Source organism: Equus quagga, chromosome 18, assembly GCF_021613505.1.
Source record: "Equus quagga isolate Etosha38 chromosome 18, UCLA_HA_Equagga_1.0, whole genome shotgun sequence".
Classification (NCBI taxonomy): domain Eukaryota; kingdom Metazoa; phylum Chordata; class Mammalia; order Perissodactyla; family Equidae; genus Equus; species Equus quagga.
In genome coordinates this window covers 32,660,232-32,677,218 of record NC_060284.1, presented here as the reverse complement: position 1 = coordinate 32,677,218, position 16,987 = coordinate 32,660,232, and the positions used below count along the sequence as shown (strand labels likewise).

The following is a 16,987-nucleotide window of genomic DNA, read 5'->3' as shown; positions in this document are numbered from 1 at the left end:
CACGTGTAGCGCTCCATGCGCTATTTCTGAGCTGTTTTTTAATGTCAGCAAGAATGTACTGGTGATTTTATTAGAGGACAAGCTTTACTGATAATTTAACTTTCAATCTCAAATTCTAGCATTAATACATATGAATATTGATGAATTACTGAAAATCATCCCGATTCAGTGGAAACTTGGTCAAGACAAATTTTTTAACTGACACGATAAAATTTAATATAAATGATTATTTCCTGGATTTATCAGATTAAATAAAAGTATGTCTGTTTATACTGAATAACATTTAAGATAAGTTCTGATTGGTATTAAGATTAAGGATACCACAACTCTTCTATATATTTCTCATATTGATGGGATCAAGATGATGACTTTGGACATATTATGTCTAGATCACCTAATCTATATATAAACCCATTTAAAGACTAACCAAATGTCATCATGCCTTTAAATCTCTCTGAGGATGAAAGGTCTTCGTATCTAAGACTGTTCTTTCTATTGCCATCAAGTTATACATGTCCAAAGCCCTCATTTATACTGTAGCAGGAATAGCTTTTATATAAAACATTAAAAAATTATTTTTTCACATCCATCAATATTGTGTTCTTGACTCATTTCTCTTTATATGAGTCATTTAATAACAAAACAATCAATAATATACTCAGAACTGCAAATATTTGTTGAAATTGACACTATCTCAACACTGTTAAGCAAATTATATTATACTTAAGTAAAATATTTTTATGCATTTGCACACATATTTCTGAAGAATATATGGCACAAAGTGTGCTTTTAAGTCTTCACATGATTCTTCTTATATCATTTTATAAAATATTTAGGCGTGCTTGATTTGTTTCTTGTTCCCTTGTTTATCATGATTTGGATGTTTCTGATTTGTTATAATAAAATGGGAAGCCTCTAAGCAAAGCATTACTGCATAATAGGACATCATTATTTATGGTAATTTTATTCTTCAAGTCAGCAGAGGGATGCACTCATGGGATCTCACTTTAATAAGTATCTTTGTAGTTAACTACAGCATTGACCTTGGGCCTGATGCACTGACATTTTAATTCCTAAGCACATTTGGGAACTTTACAAGTATCAAGAGATATTTCCATATCCTTATCAAATAGTTCTCTCTATTTTAAACAGGAAAAATTATTACACCAGATAAAAGGAATGGTTTGGTTAAATAAAATGAGTCCATCTTAGCCTAGATTTCAAGAGGGTGGAGATGAAGGCTTGTCATTTAGGTTCCCAGGCTAGGCCATGAGATTTGGAAGGAGAAGTTGAGTACCGTAACATTTTATTGAGTTCCACTCGCTTTTATTTCTCTACCTCTCCAAATTTCTACTTTTGATAACATTTACTTGACTCATGGAAAAGGGGTAAGATGTAAAAAAGAGCTTTGTGTTGTTTCCTTTTAAAATTTTGGATAAAGAGGGAGCTAAGGTCTTTGCTTCATTTGTCTATACACAGAGTTTTGCTGTGTGCAGACTTGTGTGCATAAACCTTTTATAATCTTATGTAATATTTTGAAAATGAAAAGGACGGCCATGCATCTAATGCTGGAAAATTATTTGATACTGCACAGCTTTCCTGGTGCTTTCCTGCACAATAGCCAATAATTATGTAACTCTTAGGAAACAAACGATCCAGAAATACACTGAGAAAAAAAGCAGCTAATTATTATAGTAGAATTATATGACTTTTTAATGAACCAAGTATTGGGGAAGTATTTTTTTGGTGTAGTTTTAAAATGTCCTGATGGATTTAATTTCCCCAAATTATGAAAGAATGGGGTTCTTTTCAGTGCCACATCCTTGAAAGTTGTATTTGTAAGTTTAATTGAAAATGATGCCAAAGAATTTATTTTGCCTACCCTACTTAAGTACAAAGATAATTTTTGGCAATAATGATCAATAACATTGAAATTAGAAAATGTGTATTTGAGTTAATTGGCATGTTTCTTACAGAAGGGGGGGAAAATCTATGTACTTAATTTTATACCTTCAGGTAACCCAAGCAAATAAATTTTAATACTGTGAAGATAATTGAAAAATAATAATTTTGATGGTTTTATTGTTTATGAACTTGCCCCAAATTTGATAAACTAAAACCCGATCCATAAAAAATAAGGTGAAACTAAGTTACTAGCTGTTATGTGACTTTTAAAAATGTGTTTCTGAAGGCAATGTAGAGATGAATCTGAAAACATTCTGCTTTACTTAAGATTCTCCATGATATTTAAATGAAAACTGATGGCGTTGGATTTTACTGCTAATTGGCACCTCCCACAGAGTTAATATCATTCTGAATGAGCTTAAGAAGCATAATCAAAGGGAGAAAATGGCTTTGTTTTATGTAGTCAGAGAAAAAATATTTTCAAATATGGAGAAAAAATAAAGATGGCTAGCATTAGTAGAAAGTGATAGACTGAACTCTCTCAAGGGAAATGAATGTGTCTCCGTTTAAAAAATCTCATTACTCAACCACAGCCTTAGAATATATTTTCTTCTATCTTATGTCTTATAAACCTGCCATGCATAAAAATGTAGCCAGTGGTAGACAGCTCAATATGTTAAATAATTTAACACTCCCACCACTCCAGAAAGCGAAGGGAGGAACTGGAGAGGAGTGAAGTGGAAGGAACCATATGTATGTATGTAGGAACTATTTTATAATTTCTAAAATATTTCCATGTTGGTTTATTGTAAACTAAAACACAAAAACCTGAAGAGTTAAAATGATTTGTTCTCTTCCCCAGGGATTTATACGTTTGGACTATTTGCTACAGATATCTTTGTCAATGCTGGACAAGTAGTCACGGGGAACCTGGCTCCACATTTTCTTGCCCTGTGTAAGCCCAACTATACGGCGCTTGGATGTCAGCAGTACACACAGTTCATCAGTGGGGAAGAGGCCTGCACGGGCAACCCAGATCTCATCATGAGGGCAAGGAAAACATTTCCATCCAAAGAGGCGGCCCTCAGTGTCTATGCAGCTATGTATCTGACAGTAAGTAAGGCTTATAAACCAGTCTTCATCTGTCTTCCTGTGAATTCTTCCAATGCAGAAATTATTTCTCCCTGCCATAATGGAACTCGCATTAACAGCTTTCTGTAGGCCATTTAATTTGCTTTTAATAATAGCTGTTTGTACTGTGAATAAAATTAAGTCAGTCGACTCTCATGAGACTATGTGTGGGTAGTTGGTTGCATTAAAAAATACACCATTAGCATTTCTATTTGAGAATATGTTTGTCTTTATATTAAATAGGGCTTAATGGAAGCAAATTTGTCCTGTAACAGGCCCATAAACTTGTAATAGCGCAATTAAGAGAACTACCCAAGCCTCTCAGCTGCCTGCTCAAGCTCTAATATGCTCTGGTGGGAGCAAAGGGGCACTCTTTTTCTAGAAAGTTCTTTTGTTTTTGGTAACTATATCATCATAATATCTCAACCAGCGTTTTATATTTTCTCGTAGAAATGACCAAAATGTCCTTATAAATTATGTTTTTTCCTTTATTCTTGAATATTTGCCATTATTTTAGGGCTAAGAGTCAGGCCTCAAGTGTAAGCCAAGGCCTCGGGATGGGACCCTTAGATGGAAGTAAGTGGTCACAGCTGAGTGCATTACTGATGTGCAGGAGTAGAAAGAAGGGCAGCCTCGGCAGGCAGCTCTCGATCCCTGCGTTCGTGTCGTGGGCCTCTCCGTGTCTCACCAGGATCTACTGTGCTGCTGTGGCGTTGGACTCCAAAAGTGTGCTCTGTAGGCTTTTCCATAGCTCCAAGAAGAAGCTGAGAATTTAAATATCTTTTTGGATTCTCCTTTCCACTGGTACCAATAGCGACTTCTTTCTGATTTCAGCTCATTGCCAAGAGATCTCAGGACCGATATGAAACCAAATTGAATCGTTTCTAACGACTTAAAAAAACTTGGAGTTATTTTTACCCTCAAAGAGCTATTCAACTGTGGAAATGTTTCTAATGTTCCTAATGCACTCATGTCAGATTAACTCTAAGAGCCGAGAGAATAGACAGTAATACCCTATGACACCTCTACTTGAGATTGGAAATAAAGGTTACTAAATAAAGAACAATTTAGGAAGGGCAATATAGCATTGTACATAACATTCACAACAGCAGGATACTTTTGGAGGTCCCAAGTCTATGCATTTTAGCATTTTTAAAGTTTTTGAGCCAAGCTAATTCTGTCCCTCACAGCCTGGACTTGAAAAAAAATCCCATCAAGAAAATTTGGGGGCCAGCCCAGTGGCGCTGCGGTTAGGTTCGCACATTCCACTTCTCCGGGGCACGGGGTTCGCTGGTTTGGATCCTGGGTACGGACATGGCACCACTTGGCAAGCCATGCTGTGGTAGGCATCCCACGTATAAAGTAGAGGAAGATGGGCACAGATGTTAGCTCAGGGCCAGTCTTCCTGAGTGAAAAAAAGAGGAGGATTGGGAGCAGTTAGCTCAGGGCTAATCTTCCTCAAAAAAAAAAAAGAAAAGAAAATTTGTAGAGTTAAGAATCAAATCCCGTCATATCCATTTTCTCTTCCGCTGTCTTCTGATATTGCAGTTTGTCAGTTACAGCTCCCTTCTTGCCCTCTTACTGTGCTACAACTCTGTTCCTCTAATTCCCCCTGATTTCTCTAGCCCACCAGCTTTGCTTTCTGCTTCACATTCTAAGTTACTTCTAGACTTGAGGTGAAGTCTGCTAATCCCTGCATATTCTTTTCTACTCACTAAATTACTTGACTACATGTTCCACCTCTCCCAGAAGATGTAGCATTCAGCCTTAAAATGAAGATTTAAAACTTGAGTGAATCGGAAATCATAAAATATTTTTCATTCACTGTTATCATATCTGAATCTGATGTTTATATTTGTACCTGGGTATGAATTGCAAATATATCTTCACATACATATATGATCAAGCCAATGACTTGGGACAAATTCCAGAGTACTCTCTGACCCCACATACTGTTTTACATGGTTATCTTAGCACTAACAGATGTTAGATTTTACTGTGTAACCAGGGTTTGCCAATGGTGGTGGATGTGCTAGTATATTAAAATACTTGGTCTTTTTATTCTGCCAAAATGGTATTTCAAAGGCATTGCTGTGGGAGAAGGCATTATCCTTTTATGTACTGGAAAAATCTTAATTATCTTGTCTTGCCCCTGGGCTGCTGACATTTCTTTTAGCAACTTCTTACTTGATTTGTTTTAGCAACTTACTTTCACACATTTATTTAAGGGACTTCTGAATTATAAACCAGACCATTCTGGTCTATAATAAAGACTTGGAAATGTTTGTAATAATAATTACTATTATAGCAAATGTTTATTGAGCATTTACTCTGTGTCAGGAACTAAGTGCTTCACTTTTACTAATTTAATATATTACTAATAGTTATGTATTATTAAAATTTATTTTTATTTATCATTATTTATGTAATAATTGTTTATTTGTACTAATTTATTGAATCCTCATAAGAACTCCTTAAGTAAGTAGTATTATCATGCCCATTTCATGGATGAGGACAATCAGAAAGTGAAGTAACTCGCCCAGACCCATAGAACCACAAATTTTCCTGGCTACAATGATTCCGAATATTCCAGAGAGGGAATCATTGAATCATATTAGCCCTAATGTGTGCATGGTCAGCTGAATTTCCTCCTATTCCCACATGACCTCAGCACCTGTCAAGGTTAAAGCCAAGGGTTCAGATGGTAGGTAGATACATTTAGAGAAAAAAAAACGTTTAGTAACACTTCAGCATTTGGAAATCTTCTATCATTAAACAGTGGTTCAGACTCAAAGACAGGATTCCTGCTTGTAATTACATTGAAGGGTACCTCTGTCTTTTAAACAATAGATTCTGTTCTCTGCTAACTGCTTTTCTCTTTTCTCTACCACCCCTTTGTGTGTGCCTGTGCGTGTGGGTGGCTGCTATGGCAACTCTGAATATAACTCCTGCTGCAAATGTAGGCATTACAGTCAGGTTTTGCTGTTATATTTGAACTTACATACAAATGTATTTCTTCCCAGCTTCACTGGAGACACCTTGGAAGGACTTTATAATAGAAATGTTGGGGTATTTCAAACTAATACTGTCTTGTGAAATGCTTGCAGAATTTTGATGAGTAGGTAAATAGGGAAAAACAGCCATATATTCAATATTCACTGTGGAAATAGGCTTATTGCTGTGTTTAGGTAGAGATATATTTGTTTAATGTGGTGTAGGTGTTATAAATAAATGTAAACACATAAATAAAAATAAATGAGCCCTATTATGAAGTATGCAAAGAAGAACTGAGGAATATTTTTCTGATTCTTCTCCTTGTGGATTAGTAAATAAAATTAAGGAACTTGAACTCTCCCTTAGCATCTGACTTTAATTGAGGCTTTGGGGATAATTGGATCACAGAGTTAGTCTCTTGGCTTTACTGAGAACTTTCAGAGAGAAAAATCCCTATGCCTGTTTTTGCAAGTGCTGTTGGTTCCCCAGGAAAGCATTCTGAAGTTTCTTTAACCCTCCATCATTAAATTTATAATTCACTGTTAAGTTGCATTGGAATAATATTTAAATTTAGCTTTGTGGTATTTCTTTTCATATAAAATGGGTAAAGGTTTTTCCAATTAAAGTCAAATGAACTTCAAAATTGAGAATGAGAAATAATGTTTGGTGACTTTTTGGGTAACCTCATAAACCATTGAATCAGAAAGACATAAAATGATCTCTTTAAGTCACTTTCAATTCTGACCTTAGATGTTCTGAAAATGTTAAAAAAAAAAAAAAGGAAAGGTCAGCCACATTGGTTGGCTTGTTTCCATTATCTGTTGCTGCATAGCAAACCACCCTAACCCCAAAATAACAAGAATTTATTATCCGTAGGATTCTGTGAGTTGACCTGTGGTTTTCTTGGTGGTCAGTCAGTCCTTGCTTCTCCCCTCTGTCACGTTCAGCTGACCAGTCGGCGGGGGCTGGACCTCTCATCCTCAAGTGGCCTTTCTTGCAGGTTGTCCTCCCCTGTCAGTGTCTTAGAGCAGCCTTCCAGAGGGCAGAGGCCCGTGCTGCAAGGCATCTTCAGGCTTAGGCTCCAAAACTTGTTCAACATCCAGGGTGGAGAAATAGACGCCACCTGTAGTTGGGGAAGATCCATTGAAGTCAGATTGTAGAGAGGTGCGTGTACTGGCATAGAAGGAATTTGTGGACACGAAACAAAGTATTACAGTCTTTTCCCAGAATATTAGTGAAAAGCTCTAAAATATCATTTCCCTCCCTCTCCCTCCTCATTGGTAGCCAGTCATTCATATCATTCTAGTCTCCCTTCCCATGCAGCCATCTTTTATAATAAGCTCACAAGGTCCCATGTGCAGCAGTTACTGCTATTGGCTGCCAAGACAAGGGTTAAATAAACAGCCCACTGAGGTCTGTGCACCCCTCCTTTAGTGACTGTTTACCTAATTCTACATAGGGATGTGAACAGGCCCTCCTTCTGGCGTACAGGAATTTGGGGAATGCATGCCAGCTTACTTGCAGCCGTTGAGTTCATGAGCCTGGTCAGGGCTGTGTTTGGAGGAGAAGGATTGGGTGGTAAAGAGAAGAGCTGTGGACTGCCTCTGCGTATTTGTCTTCACTGGCTGATGAGATCTGGCTGCCATCAGAAAGCCATTCCATAAATCTTCCCTCCCAGGAGTAATTTAATGCTGAAAGATATAAGGTCCCTGTGCTCAAGATTTCAAGTGAGCAAATTTGCGTCTACTAGATAATGTATCAAAAAGTATTTATTGAGTACCCACTTGTAATGTGACTCCTATTCTGTGACTACTGGTGCTGCAACCACTGTTACTAGTCGATGGACATGTCCCCTGTCAGCCTTCAGCTACGTGTTATTGGTAGGAGGTTGGGGAAGGTACAAAAGACATCTGTGAAGTACCCATTGGGTTCCAATATTTTCATTACCGTCGACCTCTTATAATTTACTCACCTCCTCTTCTCCCACACGCCTCCCTGAACTCTATGCTTTTAAATCTTCTATTTAACATATTAATACTTTCCCATCCCAACTTAGGCCCAGATTTTAAACAATGATCTGTAATAATAAAAATATAATAATGCTGTTTTGAAATTGCACGCATACAATTATTACAATGGTTGGGATGATGAGAAGCAGTCAAGTAAATGATTAAAGACACAGGGACACTCTGCATCTTTACCTCAATTTTATCTGGCTTCTGTCAGTGACACTTTTATTTGGATATTCTGTATTTGACATGTGGCTCTGGAATGGTATCTAGTTCTCCAGTCATGTCACGGAAATTCCTGTGTCTCCCACAGTTTATCAGAACCGCTGAGCAGCATGAGATCACCAGTGTGACCAACTGACTTAACATAGTTCTAGCCAAAAGTGAAGCGCACTGATGTTTTAGTTAGTGCATGGCAGCTTATTATGGGTAAATCTACTATTCTATTAGGCTCTTTGAAATATTGCAAAATATGTCACAGAATTCCATTAATAAGTCTGGGGCTTCTTACGTATTAGCAAACTTCAGCTTGGGGATTGCTGGCAGCATTTGCACATTCTAATTAGGAAAACAGAATTTACTATTATTGGGCAATATAAGATAGTCAGGGCTGCATTATGACTTGCAGTCCCTAGGCTCCTACTTGTGCCTTCATGGGCTCTTTCTGCCATTAAAAAAATGAATATTTTACAACTTCATTGCTATAAAAACAAATTTATAAATATCATATAGTAAATATTTTCTTCAACCTAAATGTTTACTTTTTCCTTCTGATTTTAAAAGAAATGAAGACAGTTTCATGGGTCCCTAGAAGTATCATGGGCCCTGGGTACAATGCCTACTGAAATTTACCCTGAGGATTGTCTGTAATAAAGTTCTAGGTGGAATATGATTGTTAGTGTATCCGGTGAGATCCACTCTGTCCAAGAAGGAAGAGATCATTGCTGCAAGCACCAGGGGTGAGGGCTTCAGAAGTAAGCGGTACTTGGGGTGGGTCTTGGAGATGAGTGTGAATTGAATAGGTGAAGAAGAGGCATTCCAGGTAGGGGGACAGCTAGAGCAAAGGCAGGGAGCAACAAACAACAGATACAATTAGAAACAAGTGAAGCAGGGACCTCAGATGGGGAGTGTAGGAGGAGAATTTAGGGACTTAAGGATTAGCAAGAATAAATAAATCAGGAAGACCTTGTAAACCAACCTGAGGCTTCATGCTTGAGTTAATAAGCAATATGGGGCTGAAAAAGGACATTAGAGAAGCAGTGCTTCAGAATGGTTTTATTTAATTCAATTCCATAAATACATATTGAATACCTTGAATGCACCAGGCCTGTACATACTGATATAAACTCCTTGTCAAGTTTAAAAATGGTCTGATAGAGAATAAAGTGGGAATTAAAAAGGAAAGGAATTAAAAGTAAAGAGAACATTTTGAGGAGATTGTCAAAGAATCTCAGACTTGAAATGATAAGGATTTGAATTCAGCTGGTTTCCGTAAGATTGGGAGCCCTATGCTGATGAGACCAGAGTTAGATGAAATGAAGCGAAATGAAATTCATAGTTTCTGAAGAGTGGAACGAGCTGCCAAGTACCTGAGCCATGGCAAGGTGAGTATAGATTTGAGCAGTGGAGGAACCCCTAAGCATTTTCTCTTAGAGCACAGAAATAGGAAAGTCAGAGCCAGTGCTCTGGGTGTACACCTCAGGGTTTTCACACCATCCCCAGCTTACTTAGATGCCGTGGCCAAACATGGCCACATCCCTGGACCCAGTTTTAGTATTCCATTCTGCTGCTGTATTTCAGCCCCTGGCCCCCACCTTCCATTCATTGAAAAATCACTACTTGTCTAGCATCGTACTAAGTACTTTATATGCCTCAAACTTCACAGTGGCTGGAATGAAAGTATGGCTGTCTTCACTTTACAGCTAACAAAGCTGAAGATACAAGAGGCTAATTAACTAGACCAAGGTTGTTCAGCTAGTATTTGGTAGAGCCAGGAAGGTGACCGAGCTCAGTGTGACTCCAATGCCAGTATTTGGTCTCTTACATACATTACCTCCTGAGATACGTCCAGTGAAGACAAGGCTGCCACATTTTGAGTTATCTTCGGAGTGCAGTGGACACACAGTAGGTGAAGAAAACTTGTCAGTTGATTTTATTTGAATGTTGCACAATATGAATTAAGAAGGCTGTGGAAAAAGTGTGCACTACACAAGTTCTTGTCTCGTGTCCTCTTTTCCACGTGGCCAAGTAGCTCAAACACTAAAAGTAATATAAATAATTGTGATTATTGGGTTTTAACTGTACTTTGATTTTAAGTTAATGCATCTTTTATTCTTATGACCCTTAATTTTTAATAGCTTATGTTCTGCTCATCTTTGGGATGTTAAAGAATTTGAATTACTTTTAAAATGGCAACTTCTCAGTTATCTTTAATTGGTTTACCATGTATGATAATTGGCTACATAATTACCTAACTAGTATTGGCAGTGCTTAATGCCAATGAGACCCCATGGTAGGCAAAATCACTTGACGGGGTCTGACAAACCCCAGGTTATAATGGGCAGCTCTCAATGTGTGTTCATTTGCTATCTTGGGGTCAAACAGTCCATCTCTGCCAGGCCCAATAACACACTCAATTCCATTTTTCAAAGACACGTTATTCTCTGCTGCAGGTGGCAGGATCTTGCTCCTCAATTCTAGGAGCCAACGTTGTGATTCTCATACTAGGACTTACCATAGGCTCCAGACCATGTGTCTTCCACCGCTGACACCTCAGGCACTAGATGGTCTGCTGGATCATGTGGCCGAGGTAGCAAGGCTGCTTGTCCCACAGCCTATACTTGTTGGAGAGCCTTCTCCTGCTCCAGGCTCCATGCAAAGCTGACAGCTTTTCATGTCACCTGGTATATGGGCCAGAGCAGTATTCTCAGGTGTGGAATGTGTTTCCCCAAGAACACGAAGTGATCTAAAGGTGCCGTGCTTCCTTCTTTGTGGTAGGGGTGCAGGACGCAGTGATTCTGTCTTTTGCTTTGGGAGGGGATGTCTAGCATGCCCCTGACCAATGGATCCCTAAAAACTGTGCTGATGTCCCAGACCCCTGAATCTTGTAGGGTTTATCTTCCAAGATGGAATGCATGTGTCTTACCAAGGCCTCCAATGTGCTAACCACCTCTTGTTTATCTTGCCTGATCAGCGTGGTGTCTTTGATGTAAAGGATCAGTATGATGGTCTGTGAGATGTCCAAATGTCCACATCCCTTCAAACTATGATATGGCAAAGAGCAGGAGAGTTAATATAGCACTGACAAACTGTGATGGAAGGAGTGGTCTGTTCCCTGTGAATGGGAACTGTTTCTCATCTTTCTTCAATGAGATAGAAAAGAATGCATTTGACAAATCAATGGCCACTACTTGGTTGGAGATTCAGTAGTCTACACTCACTCTCCAGGATCTGTCCAGTTTGGTGAATTAAATGGAGATATAAGAACCACCATCGCTGCGTTTGAGATACTAAGGGGCAGCATTAAATCTTCAACATTCTCCTTCCCCTAATGCAATTTTGTTTTTGATTTACTATCTTGGCAGGAGTGGAAGTGTATAGTTTCATTAGCTTGCAACTGAATTGTCCCAATATTCCATCTATCAAGGGGAAAATGACCACTGGATGTGTTCACAGACCTAGTAGATCCACTGTGAGCCAGCCTTTGGCCTGGACTCATTTATTGCCTAGTCCTATATGACCCTTCTCTAACAGGGGACCAGAATGAGGTCAGTTCAGATCTCCAGGTCTCAGTGTCCACTTAGACCCTATGTCCAATAGTCCTCAAACTGTAGGATATTCTCTTTTCTCCAATGTAAAGTTACCTGAATAAATGGTCATAGGTCCTTTTGGGGAAGGACTGGAAAATCTTTATAATATATGTTTTCTGTGGTGTTACAAGGTTCTTCCCTCTAGGGACCTGCTGGCTCTTCAGTCAATGAGTTTCATTCAGGCTTGATAATTGCACGAAGGATTAAAACTTTTTATTGGGGCATTCACTCTCAGCTCTGCCTTCTTGTTTGCTTGTGATTATAAGTTAAGTAGTCTCATTGGCTCCCCATCTTGTTGCCCCATCTGTTGGCTCCTCTTCTATAAATCATCTCCAAAACTTTCTGCTGGTCAAGCCCCCTTGGCTGTCACTCAGGCTTTCTGCATTATTATGATAATTGAGACACCCCCTCCCCCCACCTGACCCCTGCATCCGATGGTTGAGCACTGGAATCTGGCTTCCTTTTCTTCAGACCCCCGTAACCCACATGGATATTAAGGAACTTAGCTCTGTAATGGCCTCTGCCACCATCAATCTTGCCCCGTAGAGGAGAAACACCACTGAACTTCTGCATCATCCTGGTGTTCCTTTCACTAGCACATTCCTATGCCTCAATGAACACACGTCCACTAGGTCCTCCCAGGGTACATAATCCTCTGGGGGTTTTTGAGGCTCATATTATATGTTCATTCCAGCAATGCCCACTTCTCTGAGTCTTTTAATTCCTTCCTCCACCATCTGCCAAGGCATTTCACACATGTCAGCTTCATTAAGAGAAAGCAATCACTTTTTCTAGGCTTTTAGGAGCCAGCCCAAGAGGAAGTTTTTACTGTCCCGGGGGCCTTGCAAGAGTATGAAATCCTACATCCCCAGGGACAGTATCCTCATGTCAACAAACACCCCCTTATCCTTCTTATGGTTCAGCCTACTTGATAAAGCGCCCTCAAAATCCAGCTGCATAGGGCTCCTCTGGCTCCGGCTGCTATGTGCTAATTCTCGCAGCTCTTTTGCGGTAGAGTCTCTTTCCTCTCTCACCAGGTTAATCAGATCTTGGGCAGCCAGGAGAAGAGGTGGGGGCAGATCATGAGGGGGCCCCTGTTGCATTGGGGAAAAGAGGCTTCTCATTCCCCCACAAGAATGTCTCCTGGCATGGCTGGGGTGGGGTGGGGGGCTAGCACTTAATAGGTAGTGGTGGGCCACGTCTGAAGGCTCTGAGGGTTTAGAGGAGTCTCGTGGACCAAAATCTTCAGGCACATCCACCCAGATTTCCTCATCCCTTGTGTCAGGTCTTAGATTTTCCTAGCCTGGGTCCTGACCTTGGCATAATAGACCTGCTTTAGCTGAGCCTTCAGTCATCGTTGAAGGTCCCCTGACTGTTAGCTAGTAAGTCATCAGTTTGGTCTTTGGATTTTTCTGCTCTCACACTGCAGAATAATGGACCTTTTTGTAACTTATCAGAGAGGCCCTCTGGCCTTCATGCTCAGTATTCATTTGTTTGTTAGCTACTCTCAGCTTTTTATTTTGCTTCTGTAGGGCACCAACACAACTTAATAAGAGTCAGCCAATTTTATTATCCTTCTAGGCATTGTTTCCTGGGACTTCTCAACTACCTGTATCATTGACCTGGTCAGGGTTTTCCTCCTACCTAGGGCGACCAACCATCAGACTTCAGACTTTCAGTGCTAAAATCAGGAAAGTTTTGTATAAACAAGGATGAGTTGGTTACCCTATTGCCACCAGAACATTCTCCCAAGTCACTATTGGTGTGTTTTAGCAATTGGATTGCTACCTGGTGGATTGTGCCTCACAAACAACATAGGGTGGGATCCTCATTTCTGGCCAGAACATGTCCCCAACTCCATCTTACCACCTGTTCTCTTAGACCACTCCTAGTATCACCTCTGTTAGGATCCTCTGAGAGGTGGAAGGTGAGATAGAGTTTAGGAGAGTAAGAGATTTGTGGGAGGTTTGGAGGGGGCTAATACTTGCAAAAGATACAGGAAAGAAGCAAAATTGGTTAGGGAGTCTCGGACTGCTGTGCCGATCTTTCAGTCTCAGCTAACCTTACGCAGAGATTGCCCATTAGAAGAGCCCCACATTGGGCGTTAATGTCCAAGCCTTAGTGCTCCTGCTATACTCAGTCACTGGTTGGGGCTGACCAGGAAGATTGTGGCCCCTGCTCAAACACTACAGAGAACTTGAATGCACTACAGGTGGCGACTCTCTGCTTGCAGCTGTCCTTGCAGCAGACTGGCTCCGTCTTTCCCGAAGGGAGATCACAGCAACTTACCTCTGAGGCTGCCATGCTGCTTTCATCTTGTTCTAACGCCGAGAGAGTGTAATAAGTTAATGCACAGCAAGGGGCTGCCAGTGCGATTTATTATCTTCTGTGATCCTCCCTGTGTCAAATATATTCGCATTTTAAGTGACTTAACATATAGGAAGAAATTATAGCACTGTAATTTCAGTCATCAAACTCCTCCTTAATTGAGGATATAGTTCAAATCAAGGAGATTTCTTGGCATCTCTTCCACTGTATTGCAAAAGAAGTTACCTTCTCCTATGAACACAGTCTGTTTTGAGCCATTTGTTTATGCCACTTAAAGAAAATCTTGGAAGAGGAACAAAGGACTTCAAATAACAAGTAGAAATCCCTCTATAATAATACAGAAATTTAGAGTATAAAAATAATAACTATTATTATTGCATGCTTACTGTGCTAAGCACTTTACATACAATATATTTACTGCTTTCTTTCCTTTGTCAAACATATTAATCAGGCATCTTTCTATATATATAGGGATGTGTGCGATTAGCTTACACACAATATAGGGAAATATGGTTTCTTTAGACATGCTAAAATTTCCACTATTAAACAAAACCAACGATCACACAAAAACCTTACATTAATTTGAGCTACCATCCCATCTCTGAAAGAAACTTCAAGGAAGACTAGTTTATACTTCCTCACTTATAAACTAGTTACAATGTGTTCTGCCCCTCTCCTGACACATACTCTACTACCGAAACTACTCCTCAGACTTCATCCACCAGCGATCTTATCAAAGGCCTCTTCTGACCCTTATCTTGTTGGTCATTTCAACATTGAGACTCTTGATCACCCCCTTCTAGCTGAACTTTTCTCTTTTTAAGACTTTGAGAACATTACATTCTCCAGATTTGCTTCCCCCCTCATTAAGTGCTTTATCACGCTGTCAGAAAACCATCTACCAGTGTTTACCAAGCTTCTGGTCTTGACCTTATTTTCTTCCCTCTGTTATCCCTCCCAAGGGTGATCTCATTCATTACCACTTCCGTATCTTTTCAAGTGAACCCTGAAACACCTTCACTCAACTTAACTTCTCTCCTGAACTCTAGACTACATTCCTAACTTGAACATATCTCTGTAGTGCTCCATTAATTCCTTAAACTCAGTGATTCCAAAACCAAAATCATGATCTTGCCATTGCTCCAAACTAGCTCCTGCTTTTGTATCTTCTGACTTGATTATTGACATTCCTACCCCCACCCCAGTTCCCGAAGCCTGAAATCTGAGTCAGCCCCAACTCCTCCCACTTCCACACCCCTGAATCCAGATGTCTGATTAATTCTGTTGGCTCCACATTTGAAATATCTCTCAAATCCAGACTCTTCTTCTCCACCCTGCCCCCTATACTTCCACTGCTTGAATTTGGCTTCTTTATATCGCTTGCCTTGACTATTGCAGGAGCCTCCCAAGTAAGTTCCTAAGAAAATTCTTTCCTCACCCCATCCATTCTCCACTCTGCCACTGGAGTAACACTCCTAAAGCATGAGTTTTAAGTAAGTCTCTTTTTGCACAAAAGCTCTCCTTAGCCTACTCTCACAAACCCTTCAAGGATCACAATCCTATATGTAGCATACAAGGCTTTCTTGGTCCTGGCTAAAACTTGTCTTCCCTTCTGTTATGGACTCACTTGTATCTCCCCAAAATCATGTGTTGAAGCCCTAATCTCCAGTTGATGGTATTTAGAGAGGGGGCCTTTGGGATGTAATTAGGGTTAGATGAGGTCATGAGGGGTGGGGTCCTTATTATGGGATTAGTGGCCTTATAAGGAGAGACACCAGAGAGCTTGTCCTCTCTCTCAGCCATGTGAGGATGTAGCAAGAAGGCAGCCATCTACAAACCAGGAAGAGCGCTCTCACTGGAACCTGCCCATGCTGGCCCCTGATCTCTGATTTCCCACATCCAGAACTATGAGAAAACAAATGTCTATTGTTTAAGCCGCCTAGTCTATGATACTTTGTTATGGCCACTTGCACTAAGACACTTCTCTTCCTTCCTAATGCTCTCTTTCATGAGCTCAGTTCTCAGTTCATGTGAACTCAGTTCACACTAGACCACTACCAGTTATTAACCATAATATTTGTTCTACTTCACTATTTATGCTTTTGCTATTCTTTCCAGCTACAATATCTCCAGTACCTCCTACCTGCATATTTGCCTGGTCAAAATTCTATTCGCTCTTTATGTTTTGTCAGAGTTCTCTACTATAAATAATAGAGAGTGAGTTTGGCTGACTTAGATAAAATGAGGTGACAGGACAGGCTGAAAAACTAGGTTCAAGGAATGAGCAGGAACTGATGGAAGCTGAGCAGCCAGAACTACAGCCAGAATCACACCAGAGGAAGGGAGTGGTGAGGCTACAGTGCTGTGAGCACAGGACCCTGGACACCACTGCGGCTGCCATCTCTTGATGCCTCCACCGGTACGGCTGCCACCTCGGCTGCCAGTGAAATGGATGTTTCACTTTACCTGCTTCTTCACCTCACTTGCAGGTGCATCTGGTTGACTGAGTGTGGATCATGTGCCTGCAGCCTGCTTGCCAGGGCTTTGAGGAAGGCAATGTCCAGCTTTTTTTGGCTTCGGTGGTGGAATAGAGGCTATGCTTCCCGTATAGGAGGCATACTGTGGGGAATTTCCCAGTTACAAGAAAGGGATTCAGATGCTCTGTAATGAAAAAAAATGCTCTTTACCTTTGTAACCGAGACCAAGATAGATTTCCTTTTCAAAGTTTTGTTTCATCTTTTTAATTGAAATTAATCTACCCATCTTCGGTGGCACACCTACCTAGCATATCTGACACCAAGCAAATAATTT

General features: G+C 40.2%; 1 protein-coding gene across 1 annotated transcript in view; it reads left to right on the top strand.

The window, feature by feature from the left end:
- The window catches only part of PLPPR5 (phospholipid phosphatase related 5), a 105,669-nt gene that overhangs the window by 38,957 nt on the left and 49,725 nt on the right, over window positions 1–16,987 (top strand). The window contains exon 3 of the mRNA XM_046645864.1: window positions 2,768–3,018. Coding sequence (XP_046501820.1) covers window positions 2,768–3,018 — 251 coding nt within the window. The remainder of the gene's footprint in view (window positions 1–2,767; window positions 3,019–16,987) is intronic.